Source organism: Pangasianodon hypophthalmus, chromosome 11 (genome assembly GCF_027358585.1).
Source record: "Pangasianodon hypophthalmus isolate fPanHyp1 chromosome 11, fPanHyp1.pri, whole genome shotgun sequence".
In the NCBI taxonomy this organism is placed as follows: domain Eukaryota; kingdom Metazoa; phylum Chordata; class Actinopteri; order Siluriformes; family Pangasiidae; genus Pangasianodon; species Pangasianodon hypophthalmus.
The window spans coordinates 19,961,130-19,981,603 of NC_069720.1; the positions used below are offsets into that span (position 1 = coordinate 19,961,130).

A 20,474-nucleotide genomic window follows, 5' to 3' on the forward strand; every position below is an offset into this window, starting at 1 on the left:
CCAAAATATTCTTAGTTTGCAGTTACTGGGAATTAAATTAATTATATGGGAAAAACATTATAATACAATTTGTCTACTGATACCAGCCTCTTAAATCACATCTTGACCATTAAAAAATAAATGAATAAATAAATGGGACTGGTGAGGGAACGACGTACGTAGCTATAAACGAATAAAAAAATATGATGTTCTTTAATTAATCAAAAAATGGCAATCTTTGTCAAATTGCTGTTGTGTAAAAACAATAATAAATTGTGTGACGGTAGCATACCAGTAGCATACCATACCACCCTGTTGTTGATTATTTTCCTATAGCAGTATGCCCCACATTTATTCCATACTTAAAGCACACATTCCAAGTTCAATTCCTTCACAGTCAGAGTGTCAGCTTAGCAAAATTCTTGCATAATAGCCATTTTATTCTTTTACACTTATTATTATTATTATTATTATTATTATTATTATTAAAGAAAACTACTACAGGGATTTTGAAGATAGTGATTTCAAAACACAAAACACACTAAAGTGAGCCACACTTTAGAGATTAGCATAATGCTTTCTGTCTGCTGCTGGTCTTTTTTTTTTTTTTTTTTAAGGAAACAAAAGTCGTACACATGTTTAGTCTTTCTAGGTTCACTGAAGCGTTGCAATGTCTTCCCTAGTTCGCTGTGATATTCACACATAATGACTGAATGGAGTAAAAATAAACAATTGAAGACAGTGGGAGACAGTGATAGATGGTGTTTGTGTAGTGTAGATAACATGATATGTACAAGTCAAAGTAATTTTTTGACTAAACTGATTTGGATCACTTCCCCCCGAAAGAAGAACGGGGGTGGGTGGGGGGTGGACTTGGCACTAAAGGCATGCAGGCTAATGTTTGTGCTGAGTCGTCGCATGAATTATTCTACTTTCAGTGTCAAAGAGCATTTTAAACATTTAAACATTAAACAGATTGTGCATAAACATTATTACTAATAATACTTACTGTATTTATTATATGAGGGAAAAATCTCAATACTCTGCAAGACATCTGAAATGTCACCTGTGGAACAACTTGATAACCACACTCGATAAACTGTTGGGGCGACTGTTGAATATTAAAGGCTAAATATAATTAATTACATTATAATAATTAACAATATTAACAATACAGTCATCATTAATATTATCATTTATTAAGGGGTAGCATTTTAAAACTGGGTCCCACACAAAGGTTTGGTTTAATTTGTGAATGTATTGTAGGATATTTTAATGTAGGATATTTTGCCACTATTGACCAAAGTTTCTAGGATGTATACAGCACGTGAACTTTCTAAATCACTCCATCATATCATTCATTCACCTTCAGTAACTGTTTTATCCAGGTCAAGGTCACAGCCTATCCCAGGAACAGTGAGCGTGAAACTGAGAGTTCCTATAGGTGCAATTTAGAGTAATGAATCCAGCAAAACCTACTGACAGGTTTTTAGGAGGTGGATGGAAACACGTAACCCGAGTTCAGGATTGAACTCAGGACCCGCTGTGCCACCGTGCCAACCTTAAATCACTATATATATATATATATATATATATATATATATATATATACCCCTGTTAAAATGGCAGGTTTTTGTGAAGTAAAAGAGATAAATCCTGTCAGATCTTTTCCCACATTTTATGTGCAATTGCAAAGTATACAAATAAAGTGAAAAAAAAAAATCAGAAACCTTTTAGGGATCAAAAGAAAAATAAAAAACTTACAATAACCTGGTTGCATAAGTAAGTGTGCATAACCCTTTACTAATATGTTGTTGAAGCATCTTTTGATTTTATTACACCACTCAGCCTTTTTGGCTAAGAGTCTATCAGCGTGGCACATCTTGACTTGGCAACATTTTCACACTCTTTCTTGCAAAAACACAGATTTTTAGTTGGATTCAGGTCTGGGCTCGACCATTCAAAAACTCTGATCTTCCTTTGGTTTAACCATTATTTTGTTGAATTCAATGTATGCTTTGGGTCATTGTTGTTCCCGAAAGGTGAAATTCCTTTTCATCTTCAGCTTACTAGTAGACACCTGAATGTTTTGCACTAAAACCAGCTGGTATTTGTAGCTATTCATGATTCCTCTACCTTGATAAAACCTGTAGTTCTGGCTGAAGAAACACAGTCCTAAAGCATGATACTGGCACCACCATGCTTCACTGTTGGGATGGTGTTCTTACACATTGGAGGAAAAGAGAAGATAAAACAAAACCTTGTTGCCCTTATTCAATTCAATTAAATTTTATTTGTAAAGCGTTTTTAACAATGGACATGGTCACAAAGCAGCTTTACAGAAATATATAAATTCAGCATATACATTTTAAATTTATAAATTTATCCCTAATGAGCAAGCCAGAGGTGATGGTTGCAAGGAAAAACTCTCTAAAATGACACAAGGAAGAAAGCTTGAGAGGAACCAGATAGATAGTGCAACTATAAATAATTCCCTTCTATACCCGGGTACAACATGGTCAAAAAAGTGCATTTGTGTAACCAGTTATGGTCTTGGGGATACCATGGATGGTGAAAGCCCAAAGGTTACAGTATTTGTGCGATTAAAAGTGATAACAAAACAAAAGTGTAGTTCCTACATCTAAGAATAGGGAAGTGACTAACCAAAGCCCCTAAGTGGAGAAAGTCTCTGGAAAGAGTTCAAGGGATGGCGAGGACACCCAGGGCTCAGAAATCCATCAAAAATCTTCGTCTAAGTACTTGTACTAAGTGCTTGCGTAAAAGCAAACATTATATAGACTATTTCATTGTAGATATGGTGTATTATGTATGTAATCAAATTTCAGATTGAATTTACATGAATGAGGCATTGGAACTCAAATGAGTAATTTGTTCCTGTTTAAAACACTCCAACAATTAGACAGATACGCTGACATAAAACCTACGTTTGTGATTTGGTGGTTTTCACTCACAGGTCACTCAGACCTCAAAACATTAAGTTTCAACAAAGTAATGAGGTGTTAAGTAAATGCAGTGGAGGCAAAAAAGTAGCGCTACAATAAATCTCCTTTAAAGGCAAAGGAGTAAAAGTTCAAAGTCTTTAGAAGTGTAAATAATGAAAGAAAGTACACATACTCAAGAGGTAGGTAAGTAGACTTTACTTTCAAAGGTGCTTAAAGACTCAGAGTTTCTGAGAGCACAAAATGTCAATACCGAAGAACCCTTAGCACTCTTGTACTCTAGCACTCCTGTAGCACCCTATGTACTCTTTCTAGTCCATGTTTTCTGGTACATGACTATTGGTGTTTTTCTCTTTTGGTGTGCTGTTATGTGCTGAGACACCAGATGACCTGTTTTCCTCATGAATATGTGGATTAAATAAGGAATAATATACAAGGGCATGCTGTTATAGAAAAATAATAAATGATGCAGTGGTGCATTACCAGCCCAAAGTTGATTATTTTCCTTTAACATCATGCTCTGTCGTGTTTTATTCATCTTATACCACAGCAGTTTTGCAATAGTAACAGTTTTTTGATTTATTAAAAATGGCAGGTTATATATTTAATCCATTTATAGTAAATTTAATGTTGGTTAGCCTCTGCGAAAGTCATAACAGCTATAAACTGTCATGCTTTCACTGCTTCTTTTTTTCTCTCTCCTGAAGTGAATAAAACAATAGAAAAAAAATAATACAGCTCATCACGTTACAAAGAAACCACAAAGCGCAACATCCTCTCTTCTGAACACTTTCCTGTGTACAGCTATTTTTCTGCCTGATGCTGGAGACTCCTTCCAAATGTTAAATAACAATCTCCTAACAGAAAACTTCACCATATCAACAATTCGTTTGTGTTATGTTGTAACCTGCGCAGTGTGTGTGCATGTCTGTGTGTGTATGTTACTGATTGTGCAAAAGTTGATGAATCATAGTTTCGCCTGAAGAACATTTCCTTTGAAGATGGGTTAGATGCATTAGCTTTGGGAAACGTTATTGATGTCTTACAGAAGGAAAAGACATGAGCTCTGTTTCAGCTCATGAGCAATTTTTTGTAAATTCCATTTATGTGTACTGTCCATCATACAAGTCCCTGTGTAAGTTATTACCACAGAAACTATAAGATATTAGATGTGTGATTTGCCTTACAGTAGACAATAGTGTCAGAGCTGCTGTTCTAGAAACTTAATCAATACCATCTGACCAATCAGAGTCGAGAACTCAACAGCACTGTGGTGTAATCTGTATTACTATTAAGATTATACTGTATCATTCTTACTGAATTACTGCTTTCACTAGAATGAACTCTCCAAACCCCTGTGTTTAGCTACCTCGGCTTTTTCTACAACTATTTTGCACTTGTTTTTGTTGGAAATATGATTTTAATGCATTTGCATCACTGCTGTCTCCTTTAACAGCTCAATGGTTGGATTACATTTTCTCTCACTTTGGATAAAGGCATGCACAAAATCAATAAAAGTAATGTGATGTACACTACATTAGTGGAGTTCTTTTAAGCTGTTTCTCTCCAAAAGACATTGTATATCTCCTTATATTGATGAATATCAGAGTATGAATGGTTTTACCTTTTGAAAATGTGCACGTCACTACTGTGACGTGTTGATCGATCACGTGTGCAGCTTTGTAGAATACTGTCTGAAATGCATTAGTTTCACTGTGTGATATTAAAACTATTAAAATGAATGTTTCAGTAATAATGAACTTTAATATATATTTTGAAAAGAACAGAAGGCAACAGAAGACACAATAATACAAAAATAGGCATCTTTTAAAGCTTGTACAGTTTATTAAACTGTGATAAGAACATAATGCATGAGACTTTGGCACCAATACATTCAATAAATAAATGCTCCTGTTTTTTCTGTGATGCTATGTAAATAAATAAACCATAACTTACTCTGTAATAAATATAGATAAACCTTTATACAGATGCATTGCATCAATGTTTATTGTAGTTGGTCAACAGGGTCCAACAAAGCCTGGGCAAAGTGGCTAAAGCTCTGGTAATGGTTTTTGTTTTCTTTTTATAATATGTTCATAATAACTGTTTAATTAGTACATTTTGGTTTGAAGAATGTGAAACATAATGTGTCAGAATGGGTAGTGTTCCAATATTTGCTGTGCCTTAGTTATATTTTGCCATGCTGCAATGTAGCTTACCTGCATGCACAAAATCCACCAGCATCCTTAAGTCTGTTTTAATGCACAGGTTTGGGAATAATCTATAAACACCAGTGTTATATCCTGGAGGTTTTAGCACAATGCCTTGCCTGCTTAGAGTTTAATTAAATAGTTGGACTCAAGATGTTCAGAAAAAGTCATTACGGGTCATTGAATTTGTTAAATACGAAAACATGCTCATTAGCCACTTTTTTTTTTTTTTTTTTGGATTATTTGAAATGTTATGTTAAAAACAGCCCAGATATGTGAAAAGCACTTGTGCAGACTAATGTGCTTTGCGCTCCCTGCAGCTAAATATTGATCTGCCTGAGGTCGTGACATTTCTGGATGGAATTAGCTTGTATTTCAAACCCAGGGATAGAAGAGGTATCTTGTGATTCTAATGCATTGCTTTAATGATTTTACTATAGAAGGAACTATGCATTTAACTCAAATGAATATGACGTGCTAATAAATAACTCCTTTAAGTACGTAGAATATTTATTTAATAATAAAATGACCTACTGTTCTGTCCACTTCAGCATTCAGTGTTTGTGTGAGTCTGTTCGAAAGGCACTAAGTGGATTAGAGTAGTCTGTTATAGGATTTACAAAAATGGAATGGATTTGGTGAGGCTATCTCGGACACAATCCTCCTGTCACAGTCTTAACGGGACACCTGCTCCTCGACTGATTTTGCAGTCAAATACAACAATCAGATCTAATTCTACATGAGATTTGGAATTTAAAACTTTATGGTTTCCATAATAGTGCCTATATTTTATCCCATATTTTATTGAGGTTTTCTCAAATCATGCACTGGGTATGAAACAACTCTTTCTAACCATTTGTTAGGTCTTCATCCCATATATGTGCATAAGCAGCTGCACTTTTATTTTCATGAGAAAAGGAGATAGCGTTTGTATTATGTTATGACCGGCACAGCGCATGTAAGTTAAGCAAAAGTTGATGATTCATCGTTTCCTCGATGGAACATTTCTTCTGAAGAATGTGGCCTCGATTGTTAAAATTGCATCTGATATGACAACGTGGCATTAGCTTTGAGAAAGCTTATTGATGTCTCATAGATAGATAGATAGATAGATAGATAAATAGATAGATAGACATGAGGTCAGACAGAGTCACTGTATATTCTTATAAGTTCCTGTTCCAGCTTGTACAGACCACCAATAAATAATTTCTCATGCTCTTTCTCATTTTGTTCAGGAGAACCTGCCAGGCTGCCATAACTTGAACAGTAAAACATATTGCCATCCATTGTCAGCAATTAAATGACTATATTTTTTTACCATGTTGCAAAACACCAACAGATGGATTGTTTTGTCTTGAGGTACACAGGCTTTAACAAAGTTCAGGGGACAGACTTCATCCTCTCTTACCCAGTGACACAAAACTTAAATGAGCAGTGCTGAATGTTGCCTGTGATCACTCTGCATGTCAATCTTTTTCTTTTTTTTTCTAATGCCTACTCTGTGCAAAAGATCAAGCAGTCTTTTAATGTAGTGTATTTTAAAGTCGAAATGTTACATATTGTTACTTAATGGTGGAGCTACTCTTTTTACAGTATATCTGTCTATATCTATTTCTACTCCACTTTCATTACCAGTGTCTACAGTATTACTGTTCATTTCATCTTTTCACACAAGTTGTTTTTGCTGTTCTCGCGTCATAGTCTTGTTAAGTGTGTGGTCTGGGGAATGTGGTATTAGACTTGCTTGTAAGGGCAACAATTATGAGTATATTTTAAATACATCTTCATCTTATAGAGTAGGACTTTTCAGGTTGATTCCTCTGAGTGCTCTCATAAGTGGAGAAGTTTAGTGGAGAAGAAAATGATTGATTATTTAAAATTCTGATTACTCTTGCAGTTTACTAGCTGACTGACTAATTCTATTTCAAAACCTCTTCCCAGAAAGGCAAAGAAAAACATAATTTAACAGCTTCTTCTGTTTGTTTTAAGACCAGACATGTAAGACTATACTCTACATGTCAATTGCAGCCTCCTTATATTTATCTTGGTCTCTCTCCTTTTTATTTTCCCTAGAGCTGTCATGACATGTTCCCCATTTTATATTCGTTTTGTTGCACTTCTTACGAACTTCTTCTTATGCCTTTACTTGAAAAAGAAGAATCCGCCTTTTCCATGTAATTGATGTCATACACAAGCACACTTCAGTGCAGAAACCTCATGGATGGTGTGGTACTGGCTGCGGTTGTCCAGGAAGGTAATCTCTTCGTAGGCCGTGGGCCGGCAGCATGGGCTGTGCCGAGCCCTGTCCATGTTCTCTCGAGTCAGCAAATGCTGACCCTTCAGCTTCGCCAGTGCCAGGTCATAGTTGCGGCGACTGGACACGCATTTGCCACTGCAGTATCGGAAAAGGATGACTTCGTCGCTGACGTAGCCCAAGCCGAGTTGGCTTACTGTCACCTCCTTGTCTGTCAGTGAACATGGCTTGGTACCCTTCTTGGCCCGCTTAGTTCTTTTGCCCAGTTTAGCATCCTTTCGAGCTTTCCTCTGCACCAGCGTGCGGATGACCTGCTTCAACTCTCCCTCCGTGAAACTCTGGAATATATGCATGACTGTAGATAGGACAGAAGGAGACACAGTGAGCTCAAATGTTTTACTCAGGTCAAAAGAACTGTACAGTTTTGCTAAAAGTGGAAAAAGTCTTAAAAAAAAAATTCTCCCAAAATGATATTCCATGACAGTTCTTAGCTGGTCACACTACTAGTCAGCTTTGATGGTTTTAGAGGGGCAGGTTCTCTAATAAATACTAATGAGTGTAACCAAGGTGAAATAACTACATAAAGAATGACTAGATTATGTAAATGTGAAATAAAAAGTTTAAGGATATGAGTTTCACTCCTGTCACATGATCTTCATCTCCGGCATTTATACCTGTGCCATCAGTACCATCTTCAAGTATGTGAAGAGGTTTTGCACGTTTATTTTCTCATATATTGTAAATGTACCTAATACAGGGTGAAAAATAAGGATTATTTGGGTATTTTATCAGCTTTTACATTTCTATTTCTATAAAAATCAGAATAGAAGACCTGGCTCAAACCTGCATCCATTGCTAACTAGCAACCAGAACAAGAGGGTTAAAGGGTCATTCAAGGTAAGCTAATGCTAACAAGATATGCTAATACTAGTGTGTTCCATTCATGCTTAGCCTAAACTGGTAACACTTTACTACAGTAAGCACTTCCTTGAACTGCATACAAAGCCATAGCTTGTGGGGTGAAAGGAGACGATAATTCCAGGGGCACACAGCTGGAAGTTGAGCCACAAAAATTCCAGTAGCATGTCCGAATATATGTCTAATATATCCAAACGCAACATAAAATTAAAGAGGGTTTGAGGCCCAGAGCAGTAATCTTTCAGGGGGTCCAGAATTCCTTACTGCATGTATGAATGGAAAATCATTCAAAAAATATCCATCTGTTTGTGATTAATACACAGTACATGTATAGCCTGAACATGAATATTTCCATAAAGATATTGTTTTGGTAAAGAGCTTGTGCTACATTTAAGTAATTATTCAGCTCTTTTACTGAGTCAGAGGATGAAACGAGACAAACGTCTTGCTAACCTGTTAATAAAGTACGTATATACCTGATATTTTACTTATGGCTCTGTTGATGTATATTAAGAAGTTTTCTTGGTATCTTAATGTAGTTTTGAGTCATTTTATACATTATCCTTAGCGTTGTGCTAAGTACTAGAGTTTAAGGACAGCTGGCCAAAGAGCACACTGAGCCCTTATTGACCTGCTTAGCACGAGTAATTCTCTGATCCTTCCTCTAATCAGACGACTCGGTAGTCAATTGGATTCTCATGAAGTCGTCTCTGCTGGAAGTATGCAAGTGTGTGCTTGTGTCTGTGTCTGTTTGTATCATTACGCATTAATTAATATGTTAAATTATTATGGGATGTTCAAAGCAATTGATCAGGATCCATTAGAGTTATTTCTTGTTTCCAAAACCATTCATATGAAAATACAAAAAAAATCCATTTATATTCCGTATAAGAAGAATTCAAATTAAACAATGCTTTCACTCTGACCTCTTGACGTCTTGCATTATTGCATTACTGCATTGTTGTATTATTGTATTGACTGGACCAATATAGGATATGCTTTTTATAGAATAGGGAACAATGCTTTTCATTCTGATACAGCCCCTGAGCCTCTAAATAAATCAATTCATTCATATATAAAAGCTTTTTCATTAAGCCAGGAAATATATTGCATACTTCCAGCATACTGGGAGAGAAAAGACTGTAGCTTACAATCAGAGATGACCGAGTTGTCCCCATTTGCTGATCTGACCCTCCGAAACTTCCCCCCAGTCCCAGATGAGGAGTTGTTTGAAGACATTGATGATGATGATGCTGATGATAATAAGGAAGATGAATGCTCGAAGTGAGGAAGAACATGTGCCTTGGAGGAAAGCAGGATTCTAGAGAGGAAGACGGAGAGTGCAGCACCACAGAGCATCAAGACGATGGCGACACACTTCCATAACTTCATCTTAAAATGACTAAGAGCATTGGCACTCTGTAAGGAAAAAAAACAAAAGGGTTCGTGTCAATGCGTCAAATCAGTTTTGTTTTTAATAAACATGACTTGTAAAGAAAGCTCTGCATATTATTCATAATATCCTACATGCTGGTCATAATGGTAAAGTAAAATTAGCCTCTGATATCTAATACCATTGTTTAAGTCTCTAATCCATTTGTAGCCAGGGACGCTTTTAAGTGTAAAATGAATTCCATGGCCCTGTGAATACAAATTTATTTCATGAGCATTATTTAAATGTGTACAATAATATTTTTTGTATTTAATAGAGCCATAGAGCTTTTTAATCATGAACTCTTCACTGACAGAACACAATATGTTCAAGTTGACATTATTTATAGGCCTAAGTTATGGAGTTTGGATTAATTCAATTCAATTCATTTCTATTTTAATTGTATAGCACTTGTAACAATTGACATTGTCACAAAGCAGTTAATAACTATAAGAACTCACTGATAAATATAACATCTTTGATAATGGTGGATTGTAATCCAGTGGTAATTGTAATGCCCTGGACCCTACTCTGAGAGCTGCTGCTCTAACTCATTCTCTGAAACAAAGCCTTGGAAACATACAAATTGCTTCGTCATCTTAGACTTACACTCACACGCTTTCAATGAAACGCAGCAATTTCTTGCCGTTGCTGCATACCAAACAAATTGCATGTGCACTGAAGTATTTTCCCTGCTGTGAAAAGGGTTTCCTGTAGACAGCTTCATCATTCAGCAATTTCATTCACAGATGTTATCACAAGTGGTTTTAACATCCGCAGATATTTTACCTCTCTTCTGAACTCTCCTCGTTATTTAATACTCACAGGTGTAGACTGTTTGAAGGGATGTGATGTCCCTCGATTGAGAGAACTACCCTGAACATTCAATCCCTCCATGCCCTTATTTATTGTTGTACTATTTTGAATTTGCAGTTACAGTTGAAACTGAAAATCCAGCACAGGCTCTGGATAAACTATTATGGTGTTACACTGGACATAGGATCCTCTTTTGGGGGTTTGCCAACACACACATGAAAAGTATATTAGTGCACTTCTTTCATTGATCTATCCAGTTAGTGGACACTGCGGTGCCTTGGGTATCTAGACTTATGGGGGTATTTTTGTTCATAGATTTATAGGCCTTTTTGTATATATCCATGTTGTGTTATCTAACTATTTCTCATATATGCTTCAAAAAATCATCAGGGGGCAAAAAACTTTAACAGAAAACTTTTAAATTAAACATTACATTTTTTTACGCCATTCCTTAGTTATTTTCTAATAGTGTTATTCTAAAATCACCTGAATGGAGTGTTTACGATGTATTTGGAATTAATTCTTGTCTGAATGAGAGAGAGAGACTAGAGATACTTGGATGCAAAACAGTTCTGTAAATCAGGAAAAATAATCTCACAGTGGAGGATTTCTCCAGACCAACAACGTCTCAAAGTACTTTTCCAGACTTTTTTTTTTTAGTATACATTGACTTCAATTAGCATTTGCCTCATAACCAGAAGAACCTAGAAAAAGTCAAACATGGAACAGAAAAAGTGACCAAGATTTTGAATTCCATGCTTGAAAAAATGAATGGTTTACAGATATTGTTATTTTACAGTCCTATGAATAGTGACTTCCAGTTTGAATTGTTTGACGCTCCTGTTAAGATCATTCCATTCCACATATACAGTTAAAGATTTAAACAAGCCATCATGCAGTGAATGGTGACATCTAAAATACCTGGGATTTATTTTATGAATTTAAACTTGCGCTGGACATTTGATCTGTCTGAAATGTAACCATGGAGGGTTGTAAAAGTTTCTTTAAAATGTTTTAAGTGCACTTTGGAGCTTAGTGTGCTTGATGCCTTGAAGGGAGCGTCAGGGGAAAAGCACTTCATGCACTGTGAAGTAAATTAGTCATTTAGACTTTAGACTGCAAGGGTCAAAGACATTTGAATGGTAAAATTAGCAGATGTCCCTTAAATATTCACATAGCTCCTGTCTCTAGTGTGCTACTTGTCTTTTATAAAGAAACTACAATAAGAGATTGTTCATTCACCGATGATGGCAACAAGCTGAAACGGTCAGTCCAGACTTCTCTAGCTACAGCTACAGATTCCAGCTCCTCCTGGAGGATTCCCAGATTTTCCCAAGCCAACTGTGAAATCTAATCTCTCTAGCAGGTCCAGTGGGACCTGCCTGATACAGCTCTAGTGGGAGTTGAGAAGGGGGCATCCTTGTTTTTTTGTACAAAAACTGAGCCCCTGCTTCACCACTGGTACAGTCACTTTTACACTGCTGCTGCTGATCCAAACTGTTTCGTCCTAATCTTACACTCTGTTTTTCCATCACTTGTGAATAGATGCTTAAACTCCTCCACCAGAGGCAAGGTCTCTCCCCTCATCTGAAGGGAGCATCCCATTCTTTTTCCAGGAGAGATCCATGGTGTCTAACTTGGAGTTGCTGATATTCATTCCAGCCTCTTCACAAACAGGTAAAGACAAGCCCCATAGCACCATGTTTTTTTTCATTGAACTGGGTTCTTATTAAGCTATAACATCGATATTTATCTTCATTCCTCTGACTTATTAATCCTCCACTATCATTTTCCATAAAGTATTTTTGGAAAAAATACTTTTTTTTCCAAAAAAAAAAAAAAAAAAGCAGATCTTACTCTGGTATGAAGGTGATGAAAGAGAAAGCATTTCAATACTTACAGTACAATTCTTACACAAATAAAGTACCAAATGAAAAGAAATGTAGAAATTAAGGACTTATTTAGCACTGTGAAAATCAGATCCATTTGAAGTGTTTCATTTGAGGCATTTTAGCAATAAGTGTATGTGTTTGCTAACACAGAGCTTGATAAATGTAATGTAAGTTGGTATTTTGCTATTATATGAAAATGTATTAAAATATTTGCAATATTTTCCCCACACTTGGTCACTGCTTATTCAAACAACTACCTAGTTCTCCGACATGATGGAGGCCGAGAGCTAACGCACATCCTGTGAGACATAAGCAGCTCTGCCACTGCATCTTTCTGAACTGCTGGTCACGCATTGTCAATTGTCAAATGTCAAGGGCAGATAAACACCCTAGGAGGAAATCGCTATCTGCCTTTTTCCACATACTTGAGCAAAAAGATGCCCATGATTGGCCATTTTTGCTGCCTTTGACTGCAGTCCACAGACAGCTGTGCTGTTGTCTGGATTCAAACTTGCACAACCCCCCACCCCCAACCGCTTGCATGACTTGGGAGCCCCATGATGATGATTATTTTTATCACCTTGATTAGGTCCAAACATACAGAGCATGATAATATACTTTCATTTGATGAACGTAGTCCTGAAGTAATGGAAAATATCTACTTCTAAAAGGACAGATAGAAAAATATGATCATCGGTTTAAAATCAAACATTAATTAAGCATTTATCTTTTTTTGTTCTCAAATGTATTTCCCATTCAAAATCAGTATTTCATACTGTCATTGTTGAAATGTCCACTTGACCATGGCGTCTCTGTGTGTATAATTTTTCATGTGTGACTCTTTGCGGCCTCAGTCTTCTCTAAACACTTATCTGACTAATAGGTCTTGTTCTTCATTCGCAGAGAAGTTTCTTTGTTTCAATAGCTACACCGGAAATGGAGTCCAGGTTATTCTCTGTCCATAAATCCCCCACTTAACTGCCTTTTTCCTTTATTAGGAAACATGCAATTGTTTCATTTCCATTACAAAAGAAACTTGAATGTTATATGTATATATGGAATACAGAAAACAAGACTAAAAATAAAACAACTTCTTTTGTCGAGTGGGTTCTTAACAATACAAAGACGGACACAATAAGACCTTTAGAACTACCTTTCCTCAATGCAAGGTTCTCATGCTAGAGAAACAATTGGAAATTAACTGTCCTGTAGTTTTTGCCAAATCATGCCCTCTATCACAGTATATCATATACTCCTGGATTTCATACACCTCAGAAAACAGGTTTGACCCTGAGCAAGTAATCTAAAACAAATCAATTTCAGTTTGAAATATTTCTGGTTATCAACAAAAAAAAAATTGTGTGTCTTATAAGCATACACATTCACTCAGATGCATGAATGAACACAACAAAGGGACGGAAAAGCTGTTTAAAGCTTTAGTGGATTAGTGTTAAGACTGTCCTATTTACCTTGTCAATCATGTGGAGCGTCAGTTTTTTGGAAATTGACATAATGAGGGTGTTAGGCTAAAATATCAAAACTAATATCAAAACTGTCATTCGTAGAACTCAGTAAATACAAATATACAATTGTCCTCCTATTATCTATTATATCTGATGCTTTCTCTTTTGGCCATCCTGAATGAATATGTATATTTGGATGAACATATGTGTGGCTTCCTTGGAACACCATTCAAATGGTCAAATGTTGACATATTCTAATATCTATAGCATTGTTCTGAAAACCACCTGCTTTCCTGAAATGATGTATGCTTCTCTTTTGAATGTATATTACACTATATGGCCAAAAGTTTGTGGACACCTGACCATCCACCTATATGTGCTTGTTGAACATCCCATTCCAGATTTAGCCCCCTTTGCTATTATAATAACATCCTCTCTTCAGGGAAGGGTTTCCACTAGATTTTAAAGCGTGGCTGTGGGGATTTGTGTTCATTCAGCCACAAGAGCATTAGTGAGATCAGGCACTGGTGTAGGGTGAGGAGGCCTGGGGTGTATTCGGTGGTCCAGTTCATCCCAAAGGTGTTCAATGGGGTTGAGATCAGGGCTCTGTGCAGGACATTCGAGTTCTTTCACTCTAACCTTGACAAACCATGTTTTCATGGAGCTTGCTTTGTGCACAGGGGCATTGTCATGCTGGAACAGGTTTAGGCTGCTTAGTTCCAGGGAAGGGAAAATGTAATGTTACAGCATACAAAGACATTGTAAACAATTGTGTGCTTTCATCTTTGTAGCAACAGTTTGGGGAAGGCTCACATCGATGTGAAGGTCAGGTGTCCACAAACCTTTGGCCATATAATGTATATCAACCAGAAGTAAAGTTTTAGCATTTGAAAAATCTGTGGCACAGGTGCATCATGGACAATTTGACAGCCAGTACTGATTAGGCTTATGTTCATTTTACCACTGCATTTGTTAAACTGGCTCCCTAACATGATCTTTTCAGAAAAACAGGCAAGATTGAAGAGTAAATTTTAAAAAATTCCACATCATTTTGGTGCAATATATTTATGGTTTCTTAAGGTAGTATTTTCATGTTATTAGAAGACAGAAAACCCAATTTCGCCAGAACATGATTTTTATTTCAATCTTCCCCCATCCCTCCAGAATTCTAATATAGGTGCATCCAATGGGTTTTCCCAGACCTCCACACATATTAATAATGGTTGAGAGCAACTATTCAGCTCACTTCTTCTTGAATTATCATTTATATTGGTTTAGGAGAGGCATGTTTCAACAATGACCTACAAGTAAAACTTAATACAGTGAACAAAATATAACTGAGCCCCCCACACACAATGAGTCTACTGATGAAGGAGTACATTGAACTAGCATGAAATTAAACTAGCAAGACTGTTCTTGGATTATGTCAGAGAAACCAAACCGCATTTATAAGCACTCAGCTACCTCTGATGAAAAAATATGCCGTTTTAGCTAAGTGTGGTAGAAAAATCACAACATTAATCCTCAAACAACACCACTAATGGATGTACTGTATATCCTCATCTGTTCACAATGATTTTATAAGTGTGACATGGTGTAGTCCTTAAGAAATTACAATACATCTGATATTCTGTCAGTGTTTGTAACTATTTATGCTATCCCAGAGGCATCTTATTACTTGGATACGAATGATTATCCACGAAACATTCTTCTACTACAACCTCATCATTAATCAAAATTAATAAACATCAAAGTGAACCAAACATTACAGTAAGTTTTCAGAGATTTTTGACTCAAAAGAACATGTTGAAATGCTTTGGTTGAGTGACAGCATGATCCTTTAACCTGACAGCAGACTCCCCAGTTCTTCCCCATACTGTGTAATCAGTGTAAAATTTATGAGTAATAGTCTGCGTTCTTCCTCGTTCTTTCTAGTTGAACCAAAGATATTTATGTCATTTGAAGTCATGGTCCTCTTTTCACAACCCCACCAGGGGTTGAGCAATAGGCACACCCTGATTTTTTCATCATGTAACTTTCGATAAATGCTGATCTGGGAATAGATAATGATTTCTTCACATACAAAGTTGTGAACAACGGGGAAAACACCTAGAACACTTGAGTATTCCAGGTGTCTGCATGAGCGTAGGCAAGACTAATGTCGACCATACTGAGACGCTTCAAAACACTAAACGCTGAGTTTATTATATTTTCCAATAAAAATATTCATTCATGCTTGTTATGCATGGTGTAGCTCTGGGATTTTAGCCAACCCTGGACTTGCGTTCTATGTTCATCATCAAGTTGACGCTAGCTAGTCAAAGCCTGTATGGAAGTGAATGAAACTAGACAGATGTCTGCTAAATGAAGAGAACTTCTCCCGGTGTTTATAGGCCCTATGATGAATGTTTAGTTCAAAACCCTTGTTTGTTTTTTTTCCTGCCTTTGCAGCTCCTATATTGCATGTTTATATTTAGTTGTATTTCGTCTGTCATAGTATCTCCTTTTACACAGGAAAGTTTAACGAAGAGTGAATGTAAATAATGTATTATTTATGAACTGCAGTATATTCAGTGTTGGTAGGACAAGCATGAGACAGAAATACCTTTATGTAACCTTGTATATTTGTTATCATTTCCATACCCTAACGCTTTTTATCCAGCAACTGCATGGAACACAAGCTATTGTCACTCTGTATGAGTGAGAAGTGGAAGTGTGGAAGTATTCACAGTATCCAAGTTCATAATTTGCATCCACCGTGTTATCATCTCAGTGTTTTTTTTTCTTTTTCTTGATTGGCATATATAATGATATGGCTCAGTTTTTTAAAATGCTCTCCAAACAGATTACATCAAAAAAACTATACCTGCATATACCATATTCAAATATTAAATCTATTTAAAAGATCATATTAATAGAAATTATTTTTTATCATCCCAGCATCCAAATAGATGAATATTAGCAGCAAATAACTATAATATTGTTGTTAGAGTTGATAACAGTGACTTTAGTGTGGTTGCCTTCATTCATATATTAATACTATAACAAGCACTCTATGTTAGCGCTCATGATCTAACCTCATATATCAAACATTACATTATTACTAAATAATTCCTGTTACTCCATGAGATATATACATAGAATACTTAAAATATAAATACACAAAATGGGCCGATACAAGACATTCTATTTAACAGATTGACATCATGCTGTAGACACACATCATGCTATCTTTGGCCAGGTGATCAAAGCAGAAAAAAGTGAACGCTATCAATGATCTCATCTCTCAATCCTTTCACTAAATGTCTTTCTTCTGCCAGGAGCAATTGCTCAGAGTCTAGCCATAATGGCTGTATAGTCTGTATTTATTTCTACACCTCAGTAGGACCATAACTCTTCATTTCTGAATCAACACAGGTGGCCCTTCAACTGCGCTTACTGATGGGAATTTCATATTGAATATTCTCAGTACCATCAATCATTATCATCCATGAATATACACTCACTGACCACCTAATTAGGAACACCTATACACCCGCTCATTAATGCAGTTATCCAATCAACCGATTGTGTGGCAGCAGCACAAAATGCGTAAATACAAAATCATGCAGATACAGGACACATCAGACATTAGAACGGGTTAAAAATGTGATTTCAGTAACTTTGACCGTGACCATGACCGTGACCGTGGTTAGATGTTAGTGCCAGAAGGGCTGGTTTGAGTATTTCAGAAACTGCTGAAGTGGAATTTTCACAGACAACAGTCTCTAGAGTTTACACAGAATGATGCAAAGAACAGAAAAACACCCAGTGAGTGAATGTTCGGTGAGTGGAAATGCCTTGTATGATGAGAGACGTCAGATAAGAACAAGCAAACTGGCTCGAGCTGACTGGAAATATACGGTAGCTTAATTAACCGTTCTTTACAACCACTCTTTACAACCGTGGTGAGCAGAACAGTATCTCATTAAGTGCAATATGACGAACCTTGAGGTGGATGAGCTACTACAGCAGACGACCACACTGAGTTCCCCTCCTGCCATTCTGATGCATGACGAGAACATTAACTGAAGCTCTTGATCTGTATCTATAATGATTTTATGCATTGCTCTGCTTCCACATGATAAGCTGATTAGATAATTGCATGAGCAGGTGTACAGGTGTTCCTAACAAAGTAGTGACTGTATTTGTATTTGAAATTTAAAACATATATATGATATAAACATTTAGGTCCTTAACCATCAACAAATGTTATCTATGCTGGGAACCAGAAGGAGGTTGTGTTGTGCCTTTGAGCAGAACCTACACCTTTAGATTCTTAGCTTTATGACTGGATTATATTCTGTGTAATGTACAAGTGGTTGCCTAATAAATAAAGGTTATTTTATTCCAAATAAATAAAGCTCACCACACAGGTTTTGACTAATCCCAGCTGGTTTTGCATGGAGTGGCTTTTTTTCTGTTTGCGTGCTGCATTGCACATCATGCATGCTTTCGCAGAAATAGATGGGGCCACGTGTTTTACACCTGAGGCTGTCCTTGGATATCTACGTGTGGGAGTGAGAGTGAAAGTGCCACTGTTCAGTCACTAAGAACACACAGTTTTGAGCATTTTACGATCCGTATTTGGACTAAAGATTTCTCAATTTATATCTGCCAAAGTAAACTTCATATTGAAATGCATTTCTTTCTTGATGAACTCTACCACCTATTTCAGCATAGAATGAGCAAATAAACTTACAAAACACAGATCCAGCAGGTTTGATGTCTAGCACCATTATGATTCAAGTTTTAGTGGAAAGGTTTTTTGTGAAACTAAAATAAGGAAGACTAAGCTACCTTAGACATGTTTTTCCCTGATTACACAACTTTGTTTACATGAACGTCACAAGAGCTTTCAATTGGATTTTACTTAAACAACTATATTTATTTCAGCATAATTTGACATTTTAATAATAATTACCTTGTACACATTATCTGATGCATATTTTAAGCCTGTTCACTTCTTCGAGTGACATCTTAAGCACCAGCTTAAATGTCAAAAGAGGATGTGCTCTTACCGTTTGCCCGGCTTATCCAGACTTGTAAGAGTGTCTCTGTTTTTGGTTGACCTCTGGGTAAAAATGGCATTAATCAATATTCCAGCTCTTACACTTGAGAGCAGTGAAAGACAGTGTAGTTATTTCGTCCCCTGTTTATTGCTGTCTTTTGCAGGTTTCATCCAGGAGTCTAGAGCATTAGCCCCCCAAAGTGCAGCATTGTTTCAGCTTCAAAGGATCATCAGACATCGAGGAGCTCAGCGTGTGTAAAAAACATCCCCAAATCCACATCTTGTTGCCAGGGTCTTGTTACGCATTCAGCGTCAGACAGATAAATGATCTGTAGATTTCAGAAAGTTGATGTGCTGATAAAAGCAAGTATTTAAAAAAATTAATAAATAAAAATGCTGCAGGACCGACCAAAATAGTGATAAATATAGTCTGATGAGATACAAAAGTTAATTAAAAAGCACTTGGTTTGTCAAAAAGATTCTCTGCATGCAATTTGCCATTTCTCACCAAGCTTCTCATGAAATACCATGCTGAAAGATAAAACTCCTTGGGAAAGTTGTTTATTCCACAAAATTCCTTCGCAGTGATTCACTAAAATGAAGAATAGCTGGTGGCAGCACGCTTATTTCTCGCCGACAAATCTCCTATATTAAGCTTCCAAAATGTTCTCCAAGTAATTTAAAAAAACACTCAAATCTGCTGCTACAAGGTGTCTAACAACCACATAAAAGGTTGTAATCGTTTCCCATCCACAGCATGACCAGACCAGTTTCTTGCGTAGTGAACAGACTGGTGTGTAAAGATGACTCTCATGCTGGTTTAATGCTGAAGTGCTACTGCAGAGGGATGGTTCAGGAGAAGAGATGGGAGGGAGAAAGGGGGGACACTATGGGGAGTGTTGTGAGAGACACACATGCAAGATAAATAAGCTCCTCCTGTGGGACATTGTTGGAAAAAAAAAAAAAGTTAATTATAGATTGCTAAAAATTCTTGCACACTGACTGGTAGCAATGTCTAATTGTGTATATTTCCATTATGTATATTGATATGGCACACAATATCACAAAAGTCTTGTGTTTTTATAGTCATTTCACATATTCCCTTCACTTAAAACTTTCCAAATGTTTATGGACACCATTGTTTTATGTGTGTTATTTATTTTAATAATAAATGCATTTGTCATAATTACAATTCCTAATTTTCATTTTTTTATGTCAATAAGTGGTTCGCTATGACAGGTGTGACATGCTTATATGCAAATAGGCAGTTTGGCTTTCCTCCTTTTTTTTTTTTTTAACTGATAATTTCAGTATCAGGTGTGGTTCCTGCTTGGTTGGAAAGCCAAACTGGCCCTTTTGTGGATGAGATTGCATAATTGCCATATTGATATACTATTTGGAAATAAAATAAAAAATTTCTTGCGCTCTTGTTTCTTGTCACATGACCTGTGTTTTCACATGATCCGTTCTGCATTACATTGAGCTAGAAACAGTGCTGGC

The 20,474-nt window shown here is 36.5% G+C and overlaps 1 protein-coding gene across 1 annotated transcript; it reads right to left on the bottom strand.

Annotated features, from left to right (window-relative positions):
* Positions 1-4,828: 4,828 nt before the first annotated feature.
* nrtn (neurturin) lies at positions 4,829-19,901 on the bottom strand. The gene is made up of 3 exons (XM_053237884.1): positions 18,985-19,901; positions 9,473-9,740; positions 4,829-7,758 (listed from the first exon to the last, which is right to left on the bottom strand). Exons 2-3 carry the CDS (start codon positions 9,711-9,713, stop codon positions 7,334-7,336), a joined length of 666 nt encoding a protein of 221 aa, XP_053093859.1. The 5' UTR covers positions 9,714-9,740; positions 18,985-19,901; the 3' UTR covers positions 4,829-7,333.
* Between the last annotated feature and the right edge of the window lie 573 nt (positions 19,902-20,474).

Coding starts and splice junctions, on each gene's coding strand:
- nrtn (XM_053237884.1), bottom strand. CDS start 9,713: ATGAAGTTATGGAAGTGTGTCGCCATCGTCTTGATGCTCTGTGGTGCT. Junction 7,759..9,472: donor CAACTCGGTCATCTCTGATT/GTAAGCTACAGT, acceptor TCCTATCTACAG/TCATGCATATATTCCAGAGT.